General features: G+C 40.1%; 1 protein-coding gene across 2 annotated transcripts; it reads right to left on the bottom strand.

Annotated features, from left to right (window-relative positions):
• On the bottom strand, positions 1-15368 carry ENPP4 (ectonucleotide pyrophosphatase/phosphodiesterase 4). Of its 2 annotated transcripts, none has more exons than XM_028097790.2 (4): positions 15159-15368; positions 6453-7311; positions 5633-5803; positions 1-3509 (listed from the first exon to the last, which is right to left on the bottom strand). In XM_028097790.2, the coding sequence occupies exons 2-4, from the start codon at positions 7276-7278 to the stop codon at positions 3145-3147; spliced, it is 1362 nt and encodes a 453-aa protein (XP_027953591.1). In that variant the 5' UTR covers positions 7279-7311; positions 15159-15368; the 3' UTR covers positions 1-3144. The 2 variants fall into 2 exon arrangements, with proteins under 2 accessions (XP_027953591.1, XP_027953592.1); XM_028097791.2 differs by lacking the exon at positions 15159-15368 and adding an exon at positions 15078-15145.
• Between the last annotated feature and the right edge of the window lie 1083 nt (positions 15369-16451).

The following is a 16451-nucleotide window of genomic DNA, read 5'->3' on the forward strand; positions in this document are numbered from 1 at the left end:
TTAACATTGCGTTCTATATTTAATAATTACAGTAAAAGTATTTTGGTAGACTTTATTCACATAAAATGTTTTAATCATAAGCAAAATCATTGAATTCAGACATTATAGTCAAAATATATTTTACTTCAACTTAAGGCACTACATACGATTTCTTTAAAGCATACTCATGTCATTTTATTTACACACTATTTTAAGAAGTGACAAAAAAATACATACTTCCCATCTTTGTCCTTCATTTATAACTTTATGTATTCGCAACGACGTAAAACCCTCCAAATAAAAGGAATTAAATGCCATCATCCTTAAAGCTTACCAAATATGGACAAGAGAGGGAGACACCCAAGAACAATGCAAAGGCCTTTTTAATCTTTTAATGTTCCAAGAATTTTATCTTTAAATTCTTATACCAAGCTTAATGAAACAATAACACAAAACCTACAGTACACAGCATTGGAATAATTTATATTAGAATTCTATTGCTGTTTACCAGAAGAACTTGCACATTAATAACAGCAGAACTGTCCTTTATAAGTAAATGCTCTTACTCTGAATTCACTCACTGAATTAACAAAAACCACTCAGTAAGTTTTCCTATTACCTTTGACTATCGTTGTCATAAACAGTTAAATGTTTCCTGGAGCCAAATACTTTCCATCACCTAGAAAACATGGCAGGATATTAGCCAATTATTTAACAAAATACATACCAAAACCTCAGTGTAAAAAGCTGGCTTCACTAAAGGATTTTCTGTGTACTCATTGGCTTTAACAGTGATAATTTTGTAAAGATACAAATGAATTAACATAAAGTTCAAAATAATAACATATAAACGTCTCTGTGATTAAATAAATACTGTTTTCTCCCATCAGCATATATACAAAAAAATTTACAATTTTAATTAAAGTTAATATTTTGAGAATGGAATGAAAGACAAGACAAATAGGTAAATGTCTTGTTCAAAGGGTTAAGACATTGACAGAGTATCCCTCCCATTCCATCCCATATGAAATCCACTCACAGGCTAGATGCTACATATAGATTTCTGAAACTCATAACCACCAATCAAACTAATGTAATCACTAAAACAGCACTGCAAGGACCAAGCTCTACTGAACTAGTATAAAATATCCTATTATTTTAGATACTTCAAAAAGTGTCCACTGTGTTAAATGTGACTGTCCTTTTTTTAAATGGAAATTGAGACAGAAAGAAATTTTTCTATTATTTTGTTCAGAAGACCTCTAGGATAACTTTTATGTGAAAAAAAAATGAAATAAAATTTGTCAAAAAGTAAAATTAACCCTACTGGTTTTATTTCATTTATTTACTATGCTATTCTTAATACAGTCAACTTATGACCAATAGCATGAACTGTTTATACAGGCTGCAGAAATGCTTTTCAAGAACCCCCAAAACAATAGGTACCGAATCCTTGAATCACAAAATGAGCAGTGACCAAATAGGATGAATTCTATGTCTAATGATTAGTACCATTGTTCTTTACCATCACAGATAATCAACACTTAATTGGGTTGCATATTTATTGTACGTAATTTTTTTATCTGTAAAAGTTACCTAGTTTATTTTATACTGTCAAAACTTTAAATATCACACTATTAATTGCTTGCATCAGGTCCTGATGGATGGTTCCTGAACCCCATTTTTCCTTTAATAGTTACAATCTTGTCTGCCACAAGTCAGTTTCTGCATATTACTTTTGATTATTAGAAAGTACCACCTAGCAAAGTTGGATGGCAGTTCTTCACAACAAATCCTTAGCTCTGAACATGTATGTTAAAAAAAAAATCAGAGCAGGGTAAATACTTCTGTGAACCAAACACTGGAGAAACAGCAGGGGCAGCACTCAGGCTACATACAGAATGTTAACAGCGCTTAGAGTTTATTCTGCCACTTAACACAGGAATAGTGGGAAGGATGCAAAGATACCAAATTCCATTTTAAATTTAACTACTTATTGCCTAAAAAGTAAGGCATAGACGTCCCAAAGGTAGATATCAAAATCTCCCTTCCTCGTTCTGACCCAACTGAAGCCAGATTCGTATTCAGGTCATACATTTTTTTTTTTTTTTTAACAGCACTTGGATATCTCTGGTTACAATAGCAACATGAGAAAGTAAAACTCAGTAACAAAAACTAAGGAACTTTCTTAAGTTATGACTTTAGCTTGTGAGTCACTAAAGAAAGTAAACAAATATGAAGTGCAAATATACCCTTTGCTGAGAGCCACATTCCGTGGGAATGTGGAAGTCAGCCCACAGACCAGCCACTCTGACCACCTCGGTCAGTCACAGGAAGTCTACACATTCATACACACAAACACACTTATGCACACGTGCACTTGCGTGCATGCACGCACACACACAAAGGAACTTCCACGATGGCATTAAGCACAGAGAAAAGCAATTCTTTCCATTTTCTTAATTTCTTATTAGCAAAAATCTTCAAAAGATATCTTTCCTGACTTCAATAGCTTATGAATCTTAACAAAAACACAACGGTGAAGACTCAAGCTTTGTATCACATGGTCTTTGTTATGTTTTTTATAATAGTTTTTCTTAAAATAATTTCTTCAAATGCTAGATCTGTTCTGCCTGGTAAACCAATTTTATTAACCATCACAGAGGTCCTCCTATGTCACAGGTTTACTTGGGATATAAACTCTATTAAAAGTTATTAAATATAAAAATATAGAAAACTTTTCCTTCCTGATACACAAAATCCACTAATTGCATAAAGATTTCTGTTATTTCAGTTACAAATATAAAAATCTATTAGAAAAGCATGCCTACTAAATTTTGATATATTTTTATTTAAAAATGTGTCAAATCTTCATTGCAAAAAAAAAAAAAGGCAGAGGCAATATTTTTCATAAAAAAAAAGTTTCCAGTTAAGAGAAATAGTTGGTGTTAACTAATGATTTACTAGCAATTTTTACTATGGTCAGGGTTTTTTGTATTAGCTGATGCACCAAAACAAAGCACAAGGAAAAACAAAATAATTCTAGCATACTTGGTCTAAGTTCTTTGTCTTTCAAGGTATATTTTTCATCGTTAGAACACCATTTCTTGAGTATATTCTTGGTATTGTGACTAATCAAAGATACTTTATAAACTCCAGCACATGTTACTCAATTAAAGGATCATCGTCGTCTTCTTGCAGCTGAAGTCGGGAAAATGGACGGGGTACGGACAGTCTATTCTGCATGATTATAATGAGGCACGTTAGCGTGGTTAAGACCAAGAGGGCACCGATAACAATTCCAATGGCTTCCGGGAGATTAATGCACCACTGGTCAACTAACAAACACTTAGTATGACCAAAGGTTCCATTATTGGGATGTGGTTTTAATCCCAGGATGTGGCACATCATTGGATAAATATCCACACTGTTAATTGTGCTGTGTTTGTAGCCTTTGTGGAATGCTGGACCGTGGGCAGCTAGAAATGGATGCATACTAGACAAAGAATTATCATAACCATGGTCACCTACTGAAAAAAAGAACAAAATTATGTTAGTTCCTAAAAGAAAGACTGATCTTTCTATTACAAAATAACTTCTTCTAGTGTAAATATACTGATTCTTGCCAGTGTAATTTCCATCCATTAAAATTCTGATTAGTTGGACCAGATGGGGGCCAGAAAGAAAATTTTCTGTTTTGTTCAACTCAGCCACGTCCCCTATTTCACACATATACCCCTTTTCCAAGTGGTCATGACCCGAGGTTTAAAACTATTTCTCAACCTGATGCACCTGTCAGTGCCAGCCCCACTCATTTCACCCATCAATGTCCAGCACGGTGTGCATGCAAAGAGCACTAGTGCCCAGAAGCGAGTAGCTGGGCTGAGGGTCCTAAATAACTGGGGAGAGCAGAAGTGAGTAAAACCAGTGAACAGGGAAGAAGTGCATCTGCAGCCTTACCTACATCAATTGCTCCCATGATAAGAGACAGGATTATATTATATACTCCTGGTTTACTGATAGTGAACGAACCCCTCGACCTCTGGAGGGCCAAGTGAGAATGTTAACTAAAGGGGTTCTTGTATTCAATGTGAAGTCTGACCACTTCACCAACCTCTAACTCCAAATCGAACTCACAGAAAAACATGACAGTCCCGGACAGAACCCCAATACCAGATTCTCAGTTTTTAGCTTTATTTTGGCAAATATTCCCTTTTAGTGTATGCCTGTTGCATTGATAAGCTCCTGCTTTCGTATGAAGTACAAGTGACTGAGTGGTGAGTATATCAGTTTGTGCCATATTATCCCTAAATTTCATGTCTGAAATATTTCATAATAGAAATAATGAATGTGGGGCGCCTGGGTGGCTCAGTTGGTTAAACGACTGCCTTCGGCTCAGGTCATGATCCTGGAGTCCCGGGATCGCGTCCCGCATCGGGCTCCCTGCTGCTCAGCAGGGAGTCTGCTTCTCCCTCTGACCCTCCCCCCTCTCATGTGCTCTCTCTCGCTCTCTCTCTCATTCTCGCTCTCTCAAATAAATAAATAATCAAAAAAAAAGAAATAATGAATGTGATCAACATAATTAACAGAATATATAACTTTATATAGACTTTATAATTTCAATAATGTAAAAACATACATGTATATGTAACAGAAAAAAGTTTAGAAGGGGGGAACTCCATACCTCTGTATTGACAGATTTTTTTCTCTTTTCTAAGCTTTTCTGTGTTTTCTAAGTTTTCAACAGTGAGTATATAAGTATAAATAACATATAAATTCCATTAACCTTTAGTCTTATCCTTGTCTGAAGCTTCTGATTTGCTATAGATCAAGGATCTGCACACTATAGTCCCTGGCCAAATTCAGCCCTCTACCTGTTTTTGTAAACAAAGCTTCATTTCAACACTCCCACATCAGTTTGTTTAATGTCCACTGCTGCTTTTCCAGGACAAGGCAGAACTGAGATAGAAACCAGCTGGCCTATAAAGCCTAACATATTTACTATCTGGCCTTTTACAGAAAAAAGTGTTCTGACTCCTGCTACAGACTACAAAACCAGTTTTTTTTGTTGTTGTTTTTTTTAAAGTACTCAAATTGAATTTAACATATGGATAAATAAACTTCGGTTCAGGGGAATCTGTAACTCCCCTCCTCTATATCTCCTCAGCTCTAGGAGAGGTTTTGATACACCTGTTCTGGTTTTTGCCCAGTGTTCCAAATAGCTAGAGCACTCAGGTAAATGATTTCATCATTGGGGAAAGACCTTGGGTTACTTGGACAATGCTTTTTAACACATACAAAATTTAAAAAAGCATTTAAACTATCAAATCTCTCCCCTTTTATTTTGTTTCTTTACTTCTCTCTCATTTTCTACAAATCAAGAGAACCAACCTTGAAAAGTTACTGACAGTAACTGCAGTGTGGGTAAGAAAATAAAACTATACCTTTGCCCTTAAGGTCACCCGCCCTCCTCATCTAAGGGTAAACTGTGGTTATAAATTACTGTTGAATGAAAACCTGAGAATTAATCCAGTCAAAAAGTGAACTGATTAGACAGTGTTAATATCTCTAAATCAAAGTACCCCGTTAACAGAACAATGTCACAATGTGTGATTTATCCCCAGAATACAAGAGAAATATCCTAAATACTTACATTTTGGTAATGACTTATTTAACACAATTGTCCAGCCTTCATCAGCAACCAAAATAATAGGCTGAATTCGATCATTATGTTGGTAATGAAATCTGGCAGGAATGTCTTCTTTGAGATAAACATTCATGTGAGGGTTACAGATTTTCAGTTTGTTATAAACCTCTGTTGTATCTGGAAGAAAAAGGAAACAGTAAAGGAAAAAAGTCATGATTGGCTGATAAGGAAAAAAAATACTTCTAACTAGAATAACTGGAAACAAATCCTGAACAATGTCGTCTATTAAATCACTTTTAATTCTTAAAAAAACAGAGCAATAATTATGTGACACTGTTGGACGGACGGACACACACACACACACACACACACCCCCCTACCTTTCAAAGCATTCACATATCTCTTTTTCATTTTGTGATTCTCTCTGGTGGACTTTTATACAAAAGGGGACATTTTCATGTATAGCTTCCTAAGTAAATATAAACTAATTACATATTGCTGCTAATTACTAATTCTAAGATCAATAGATAAACAGTACACCTCACACAAAAATCCAAGATGTTTTTTAAGGATAAAAATTTCCTTTTTCCATTAGTGTGAATAATTAAGAAATATATCGAAAAGCAAGGAAGTAATCTCTTTGAACATGAACCTTAGACTAACTGCTTAAAGACTTATTACTTAAGGGGGAAAACATATAATCGCACTCCGAGTAAGAATATATGGTACTACACTACAAAAAGCCAGAGGCTGTATTCTTTTACAAAACCCTCCCTCCTCAATCAATTGCTTCCTTCAAATATCCCTCAGCTAAAAGGTTACTTACTTATTTTGGGAAGTATAGCAGCAACTGGAGTCAAATCTACAAGAGTGTAGCTTGAATGATCAATGCAGAGATCCAAGTTTATCAGTTTGTCCTTAGAGCACTGGGTCATCCCATGATCACTTGTAATGATCACATTGAGATCTTCCCACAATCCTAGCACCTTGAGTTTGTGGACTAGCTCACCAATAAGGTCATCTACTTCTTTCAACACTCTGTACATGTTTTCTTTATCTTCGGGTCCATATTTGTGGCCACTCGCATCTGGCTCTTCCCAATAGAGTGTTGCAAAGGTAACTGGTGGGTTCGAATTCATCAGCCACATGGTAATATTATTTAGTCTCTCCTCAAATGACACTGAAGAGCTATAATTCATAAAATAGGAAGGTGTGGTATTGTGAATGGGTACGTCTGTTCCAGGCCACATAGCAGCGGCACTTGATCTGTTTTCCTGAAGCTGATTGGTCACCCAAATAGGTACTGCCTCATTCCACCAAAAAGGATCCTTGTCATCAAAGTCAGAAAAATGTTTCTTTGTGATTACATCATACATGGAATTAGCCACGATGCCATGGCTTTCTTCATACAAGCCTGTCACAATACTGTAGTGGTTTGGAAATGTTTTTGTGATAAAGACATTTTCAACATGCTCTACCAGGACTCCTTCTTTGATAAAATTCTGGAGATGAGGAAATTCATAGTTCTGTAGATAGTCAGCTCTGAAACCATCAAAGGATACCAGTAGTAACTTGGGTGGCAGGTTATGGGAAGAGTTACCTCTACAACCAGTTATAAGTCCAGAAAATAAAAGTATTACTAATAACTTCATAATGAATGTGTTGAAGGAGAGCAATCAGGGTTCCTAAAATATAAAAACACAGTTCATAAGTGGTAGTGCTGTTGTAATTTGGATTAAGTTTCAGAAGTTTAGCCATCAGGAGAAGAGAAGCAAAATTCATAAACTTTTTATATACCAGCTTTATATCAACTTAAAATTAAGTAAGGTCATTTACTGAAAGATAACTGAATAAAGCTAAAATTGGGAAAAAAAACACAAAAATTGTCTTTACTTGTCCAATTTCCTATTTATACATGTCCTGCCCCATCCTTCATGCTCTGAAGGGGGTATGGGCCATTCTTATACGCCACAGAAATACTCCTGTTTGTTGCTTTGCTTTTCTGTAGTAGCAGACATTATTCTAAAGACTTAATAAGAACAGGGCTGCCAGGCTGGTTCAGTCAGTGCACAAGCAACTCTTGATCTCAGGGTATAAGTTCGCACCCATGTTGGGTGTAGAGATTACTTAAAAAGACAATCTTTAAAAAAAAACTTAATAAGAACAGATGAAGAAAGAAAAATGATCCTTCCAGGCCTTCAGAGGCTCCAGAGAGGGAGATTCTTTTTCTAGTTTAACGACTGGTAACCTATATTCCTTTTAAGCCACAGAAATAGGTGGTGGAAATTCTACCATGCTGACTCACCACCAGCTCCTGTTGGAGATACTGGCATGAAAAAGGGGGGTAAGAAATAAATATTACCTAAGAAAAAGATCCCACCTTAATCTATACATACCCAGTATTTACAGGAGGTTGACAGACAAAGCCTACAGGGACTTGGCTGCCACAATGACTTCTGAAGAAATCCAACAGCTGTTGAAATGAACTTCACCATATCCCTTAAACTTCCTCTTTACTATCAAGGACATAACTAGTTTACCTAATAGCCCAGGCTTAGAGCTCTGATTTTGCATTTCACTGATTATAAAAACAGCTTTCCCATAATAAATCTCCCTGCCTTCAGTCTCTATCATCTTTGGTCCTTCAGGAAACAGGATAGGTGATTTAGGTAGGATGATCCACTTTAGTTGGACAGGATATGTCTTCCACTGTAATAGGAGAGAAGGAGCTAAAGCTAGGTAAGCTAACAGGTCTGAGGGTTGGAGATGAAGGGAGCTGTATTCTCTGTGCTGCAAAAGGTAGGGGCAATTATTGAGAGAGAGGAGAATGGTAAAATGTTCAAGGGTTTGAGAAACAGAATGTCTGAAACGGCCAACATGGAGAATGGGAGAGCGTACAGGGCAACAGGAGGATGGGTGGTCAAAGCTGAATTTTTAGTGACACTGTTGACTGGTTTTCTCTAGCAATTTAGAGGCCCTGGCACAGGCCTGAACAAAACTGGCAGCTGATCGTGCCTGCACTTGAGACTCTGTGAGAAACTGAAGTATAACAAAGGCAGTTCAAGATCCTGACTAGGGAGTGACTAAAATCTGAACTACAGCATCTAAGCTCAAACTGATACAGATTGTGAAGTAGAGAGGTTCTGAGGGAAGTTGCAAGGATGTGAGGCTGTAGTCAGAGTGAGGTGAGTGAATTCATTATCTCAGAGTAAGAAGACCCAAGGTATGGCCGTGGGGGGTTTGCACCTTGAGGTCCCAGACAGAAGCAGCCACAAGCTAACTGACATGATGATTAAGTTCAGGAGCCATTTACTGTGTGTTCTTCTTTCTCCCAACTAAACCACAATTACTTGAAGGCAGAGACTTTCTTTCCTTCAAACATACCAGCTAGATGACCTGTGTGTACGCAGTCATTCAAACATCTGCTGACTGAAGCTGGGACCATCTCAGAACTAGGAACTTCAAATTGGGAAGACCAAAGGCACAGAATCTTGTTTGTGAGAGTCTTTGGGTCTGAAAAGTCTACATTTTAACCTGAGACGGGCTGTCTTCTGAGTGTGGTGCATGCATCATCTGTTGCTGATGCCATCCATGAAACCCAAAACAGGACGGAATAACAAAATCAAATCAGCTCTCCAAAGAGAACAGTACCAGTGCTGTTTGGTACAGGAGACACACTGTACAGACACGGTCCCAGCCATGGCTCCGCAATATCAACTCTCAAGGATCGAGACAGAGAACGGCATTTCTCTTCTCATTCAGTATTTGGTGCCCCCAACCTAGTGTCCACGCACAACTCCCCTCCTCCCTCAGTCGGTCAGTGTGAGTTCAGTCACACGGCAACAGTATGCAGGCTACTGCCCTGGGCTCCAGCAACGGGACAACCTGTGAGGAGGCCACACTGGTCTCCAGGAAAGCTGGGACTGAGCTGCTTCCCTGTTTTCTGAGTACACAAGTATTTGTTTCCAGTAAGAGTAGACTGAAACAGCAAATCGGTGGTACCGTATCTTAAAGCTACCCATAAATCTATTTTGTACAAACTGTCTTTTTTTTTAAAGATTTTATTTTTTTTATTTGACAGAGAGATAGAGAGAGCACAAGCAGGGGGAGCGGCAGGCAGAGGGAGAGGGAGAAGCAGGCTCCCCGCGGAGCAGGGAGCCCGATGCGGGGCTCGATCCCAGGACCCCGGGATCATGACCTGAGCCGAAAACAGCCGCTTAACCAACTGAGCCACCCAGGCATGCCACAAACTGTCTTCATGTACTGCCCTGGCTCTTTCCCTCCTCAGCAACCAGTTTACATTCCCCACCAATTCCACCGCACAAACTATTCTGCGGGCAAGGCAAGCCTGATGTATGTCAAACTGAATGCATTCTCTGCACCTCCAAATCTTTCTCCTTTCCTTCGTTCCCCAGCCTTTAAAACAGCTTCCCCATTCTCTCACACCAGAGCTGCCCTGAGCAAACCATCCGTGCCAGCCTCATTGATTCTATTTGCATATCACCTACCACAGCACAGTAGACAGAAAAATCACTGAGGGGAGCTGGTTACAAGTGCAGCGGCCCAGTCTGTACACCTAGGAAATTCTGACTCAGTCAGGCTAGAGGAGAAGCCAGGAACCTGCCTTTTGAACAGCTCCCCATTCTTTCCATCTCTGCTGCTGCTGCCGTACTTCTAAAGGCCCTTAATACCTCCCGTGGGAGCGCTTCTGTCTCTTACCTGACCTTCCCACCTTATTCACCCTCCCCTTTGTTACCTAATATCTGCTCCCAACTTAATCTTCCTGGGTGGAGCTCTGTTCATAACACTCCTCTAGAAAAAAATGTTCACAGAGTCCCCTTGCCTACACAAACACTTCAGCCTGGCAGTCAAACCCCTGCGGTACCCAGGCCGAACCCACATACACATTACTGTGAAAGAGTTACAGAAATCATCGCCAACCGTGCTCTCCTTTACCATCTTTCATCATCGCCATCTGCCTCAAATATATTACAAAGACGTGTAAAAGATAACGGGCATTTATCTGAGTGACTTATAGGTGACCTATAACAGCTCTTCAGTAATAGTTTGTGCTCCCAAACATCCTGAAGTTACCTCCCGCACATGAAGTCTTGCCCAAACACGCTTTTATTTTTTTTAAATCACTCAATACATATCTAATATAACGAAGATTATACCACAAAAATGTATGAATGTGCCATGAGGGCTTTACACTTTTCAAATCTGTCATACTCACAATTGGGGCATAAATAAAGTAATGAATCAGGCTGTCATCCTGAAAGAACAAAGATAAGGGTGAATGAACTCTGTTCTATAAGACCAAAACTTCTTTGTAACGCTGTGTTTGAGAGCCATACACCAGTAAGTCTTGTTTCTAACACGATAGCCAAACCTTTTTCAACAAATTTATCTCTAAGAACAGAGGGGTACCAAATCAATTCAAAAATGATGCCTGGACAGTTGTAAATCCACATGCCAGAGAATGAATTTGGACCCCTCATCTCATACTATGCACCAAAATTAACTACAAATGGCTGATGGACCAAAATTTAGAGCTAAAACTATAAAACTCTTAGAAGAAAATATAGAAGTAAATCTTCATGACCTTGAGTTAGGCAAAGCCTTCTTAGGTACAGCAGTAAAAGCACAGGCAACCAAAAAAAAAAAAAAAAGAAATAAAGAAATTGGACTTCATTGAGACTAAAAACCTTTGTGTTTTAAAGGATACCATGAAGAAAGAGAAAAGACAACCCACAAAATGCGAGAAAATATTTGGAAATTGTCTGATAAGTGATTTATAATTAGAATATATAAAAAATTGTAGCAACTTAAAAATAAAAAGTCAAACAATCCAATTAAAAAACGAGCAAAGGCTCTGAAAAGACCTTTCTCCTGTTAATCTTTAACAGGTGGCAAGTAAGCACATGAAAAGATGTTCAACATCATCAGGGAAATGCAAATCAAAACCACAATGAAATACCACTTCAGACCCAGGAGGATGGAGAGAATAAAAAAGACCGATAAGAACAAGAGTTAGGGAGGGTGCAAAGAGAACTGGAACATTTATACAGTGCTGGTGAGAATGTAAAATGCGAGAGCCACCTGGAAAACATTCTGGCAGATCTTTAAAAGTTTAAACAGAGTCACCATATTACCCAGAAATTCAACTACTAGGCATATGTCCAAGAGAAATTAAAACAGATGCTCACACTAAATAAAACTTATACACACAAATGTTCACAGCAGCATTGTTTTTAAGGGCCAAGAAATGGAAACAACTCAAATGCCCATCAGGTGATGAAAAATGGACAAATAAAATGTGGTCTATCCATACCGTGGAATATTATTTGACCATAAAAAGGAATGAAGTGTTAACAGACACTACAAGTGGATAAACCCTGACACATTTTGCTAAGTGAAAGAAGGCAATCACAAAAGATCTCTTACCCTATGACTCTTTAGATGAAATGCCTAAGACAGGCAAATCTATTAGAGATGGAAGTACACTGGTAGTGCTCGGGCAAAGGGCTGGGAGAAATGGGGAGTAAATGCCAATGGTATGAGGTTTGTTTCTGGGGAGATGAAAATGTTCTCATATTGACTGTGGTGATGGTTCCATGATTCCATATAACTGTACACTTTAAGTGTGTGAACTGGATAGAGTGTGAATTATATCTCAATAAAGTTATTATACTAACAACAACAAAAAGAGGGAATAAAATTGTAATCTTAAAAGCATCTGAAATGCCCTGCCAAAAAACAGGAAACAGGGCGCCTGGGTGGCTCAGTTGGTTAAGCGACTGCCTTTGGCTCAGGTCATGATCCTGGAGTCCCGGGATCGAGTCCCACATCGGGCTCCCTGCTCAGCAGGGAGTCTGCTTCTCCCTCTGACCCTCCCCCCTCTCATGCTCTATCTCATTCTCTCTCTCAAATAAATAAAATCTTTAAAAAAACAAAACAGGAAACATCTTTGATGTCTCAATTTACTCCCAAAATTATATGAAATTTATATTCCATAATAGACTTGGGTGTTTTAACATGAAAATGTTTTATAACACCTTCCAAATGCAAAAACTATAGCCAAACAAAAACCTGTGTCTGACCCTCTCTCAGAATACATATAAATCAAAATATTTCTTCCCTAAATCTTGAGTGAAAATGATGTTCAATTACATATGCTATTTATCCTGGGGTTCAGGAATGCATTAGCACACTGTTAGGATCCTTATGCCCTAGACAGAGCAGCACAGAGCAGAAAGATTATAGGCCCTGAAATCAGAGAAATTTCACATTTACATTTCACGCTAAATGTGAAGTAAGTCCCAGAACTTAAGCTCACATTTAGTCGATGGGCAATTGTAAGCAGATCTAACTTCTCCCAGACTTAGTTTTGGTGTTTGTGAAATGGGGATGCATATAGTGTTACAGAACAAGCCCTCAAGTTTAGTTTCTTTTTATCCATTTTCGTTACAAAGCTGCTTTGTTAGCAAAAAGTCTGAACTATGACAGGCAGAATATTACTGTGCAACCTTAAAATAATTAGAAATAATTTAGTCCAACCCCTTTTTACATATGATAGAGCTGAAGTCCAGTGACTGGCCAAGCTCAGAAAGCAATTTAGTAGCTTTACTACGCACTTACGAATTCATGCCCCCAACAAGTTCACAAGTCTATTAACAGCCAGTTAACAAGACTAGTAATAAACTCCAAATGATTACCGAAACTTTTCCTACGACAACATGTTCATTAGCAATGCCTCTATCTACGTCTACTGCATTGTTTCATTCAAACAGGGGGTGCTGTTGTTGTTGTTTTTTAAAGATTTTATTTATTTATTTGACAGAGAGAGAGAGAGAGAGTGAGAGCAGGAACACAAGCAGGGGGAGTAGGAGATGGAGAAGTAGGCTTCCCGCGGAGCAGGGAGAAGGATGCGGGGCTTGATCCCAGGGGCCCTGGGATCAAGACCTGAGCAGAAGGCAGATGCTTAAGGACTGAGCCACCCAGGTGCCCCTAACAGGGGGTGTTAATCGATAAAAAAAATACCAGTGAAAAGTTCTCAAGTAGTTTTCAAGGAAGTAAAATCACTAATTGTTATATGACTAAACTTTGAGAAAAATTCTGTTAATTTTTCAAACCAAAAAAAAAAAAATAGTGGAGGGAAGAGACAAAAAAAAAAAGCATCTGGACTACATCCAAATATCCCAACAGCCACCAGAAGTAGTAGGTAGTCATCTTCCACTCAGGGGACAAAACATGCTCTACCGCGAGTGGGATGACTGTTTCTACCTGGATGGAATGCATGTCAGGCAATTCCCACTGGCATTCTTAGCCCAGGTGAAGCTGGGAGAGTATAGCAGTTACAGGAAATGGTGAAAGATATTTGTCACCATTAGCTGGCCATCTGCTTTGTAATACAAAAGCCCTAAAGACTTCATAAATATTTATAATGAAACTTTTATACAGCTTTAAAATAAAATAGCATTGTCTGCGGACATGGGAAACCTTGATTTCCTCTGGATTATTATTTTCTTATTGTTCTAAGGAAAAAAAACTAGAAGACTTTCTCAGTCCTAAAAATTCTGGGATTCTAAATAATTCTCCCATTTTTAAGTGCGCATAAAATTTTCTAGTATCTTCAAAACTATCTTACCTTCTACATAGTAAAATATAACCCCTCAGGTACTTCTTGAGTTTTCATCAAAATTTCTCCCAAATTATATTTTGTAGCTAAGCTAAAATACATAAAATATCTCCTCTTTGCTTTCAAACGAGCTTAATTTCCTTAAAATAGCCTGGAACAACCTCTGGGGGAAAAAAGGAAGAAAGAAAAGAAAACCATGACATTAAAACGAGCCCCTGACTTCCTATAACACTGAGCAAGTTTGCAGGCTTAGGTCCAGCAGATCACATTAGTAGGCAAAACCACTCTGGAGTCGGCCCTAGTATAAACCTGCATCTGCCTGTCACCAGCTGTACAATGTGGAACACGTCTCCTCACTTCTCGGAGCCTGAATTTCCTCATCTGCATAATGGGACGTTATTATCTCACAGGGTTGCTATACCGAGAAAAGGAAACACTGTTTGTCAAGGGCTTAATATGGTGTCCAGCCTATAAAAAGCACTTAAATGTTATCTTTGCTGTTTGGTTTTCTAGGAAATTAGTTCTTAAATTTGATTATGTAATTGCCATGAACTCCGATCTAATATTCAGTGGTGGCAAACAGCCCACCCCCCCCGCCCACCTCCGCCCCCCCGCCGCCGTCAGCCCACTGCCCTCCCCACCCTTCACAGCACGGCCTCCCCCCACCCCAAACCACCTGCCAACTGCTCTTTCCTCCCCCCACACCGCCCTCCGCCTCTCCCAGCCCAGCCCTCTCCCGGCGCCGCCGGGTCCCTTTCGCGGACGACCCGCCGGCGCCCCAGGCGCTGGGGGAGGGGGGGTTCTCATCACCTCTAGTGTCACAGCCCCAGGCGACCGAGGAGGGGGTGGCATCTCCCTCCGGAAGGCCGGCCGCGCGAGGCTCACACTCACCCGCTGCGGCCGGCGCGCGGAACTCAGCACTGGCGGAATCCCGCGCTCGTGGGCCCTGGGGGCGAGGCAGACCCGAAAGGACACGCGCGAGGCAGAGATCTTCCTGAGGCGCCTGCGCAATAGCAGGCGCCCCCGCCGCGGATAACAGCCCCAACCTCCCAGAGAACCGCTTTGTTGGGGGCGCTCTGGAGTGTGCGCAGCCGCCCGGCGCGCGACTGCGGAACCTGCTGCCAGCCGGCTGGGACCCGGCGGGCGGCGGAGGCTGAGACGTGTGCTCGGATTGGCTGCCGGAGCCGCGTTAAATGTAATTCCCTTTGCGATTGGTTAGAGTCAGGTACCACCTGGATACAGCTCTTTTGGTGGGGTCGCATTGGACCTCGAGGAGGTCAGTTCCCATCTCCCACCACGCCCCTCTTCCATCATCCTAGGGCTGGATGCCCTTCAGGAGACCTGAAACCCAGCGAGTCCCGGAAAGGCCCCTAGCTATTGTCAAGCGCAGTTCGCTCCTACTTAATAGGCTCCTGGCGACGTTGGTGGCCTCAGGCAAAACGACTTTGGTTGCACCAGGGCGCAGCACAGGTCTAGAGCGGTTTCAGCTAGTTCCAGTGAATTGAGGTAAATGCGACGTGATTCTACCCAAAGTACCTGTTTCACTGGAAAAGTGAGCACCTTTACACCCAAAGTTGAGTAGTAGGCAGTTTACAGGTGAGGTCACAAGAAACACAGAAACAATCCTTGCAGTAGGGAACCAGCTGAGAAATGGGCACGTCTTTTGACAGCTGCATATGGGATTGTGCTCCTGCCTTTAATTGGAAACTTAATGGAACGGAAGAGTGTATCTTTAAACTTACTAGTAGGAAGAGAAATTACCAAATGAAGTAGATTTATTTGTTAACGCTTGCGTTCCCCAGGCGTACTTGGTTAAGAGTGGATGGTATCTTTTTTTCTCTTTGGATTTGCACTGCCAAATACAGGACCTGGAGTCGAAAAGGAACTTACTAAATGTTTATTGAATTTAATGGAACTTTTAAGGTGCTCTGGGTTCGTGCCTCCCCTCACTTTAAAATGCAAACTCCAAGGGGATATTTTCTTTCATATTCAATAGTCTAGCTCCAGCAGTTGCTTAAAAACATGCGATTAAATGAATTAAGAATATCAGTCATATGTTAATATTTTCAGGTGTTGGGGCGCCTGGGTGGCTCAGTCGGTTAAGCGACTGCCTTCGGCTCGGGTCATGATCCCGGGGTCCTGGGATCCAGCCCCGCGTCGGGCTCCTTGCCCTGCCGGGAGCCT

This window comes from Eumetopias jubatus, unplaced genomic scaffold, assembly GCF_037043125.1.
Source record: "Eumetopias jubatus isolate StellerSeaLion01/CBP00866 unplaced genomic scaffold, mEumJub1_p1.0 scaffold_6, whole genome shotgun sequence".
In the NCBI taxonomy this organism is placed as follows: Eukaryota; Metazoa; Chordata; class Mammalia; order Carnivora; family Otariidae; genus Eumetopias; species Eumetopias jubatus.

What these genes read in the sequence shown, in the direction of transcription:
- ENPP4 (XM_028097790.2), bottom strand. Translation starts at nt 7,278, where the DNA reads ATGAAGTTATTAGTAATACTTTTATTTTCTGGACTTATAACTGGTTGT. An exon ending in TGCTATACTTCCCAAAATAA is followed by an intron (nt 5,804 to 6,452) that starts GTAAGTAACCTT and finishes TTTTTCTTCCAG; the next exon opens with ATACAACAGAGGTTTATAAC. An exon ending in AAATAAGTCATTACCAAAAT is followed by an intron (nt 3,510 to 5,632) that starts GTAAGTATTTAG and finishes TCTTTTTTTCAG; the next exon opens with TAGGTGACCATGGTTATGAT.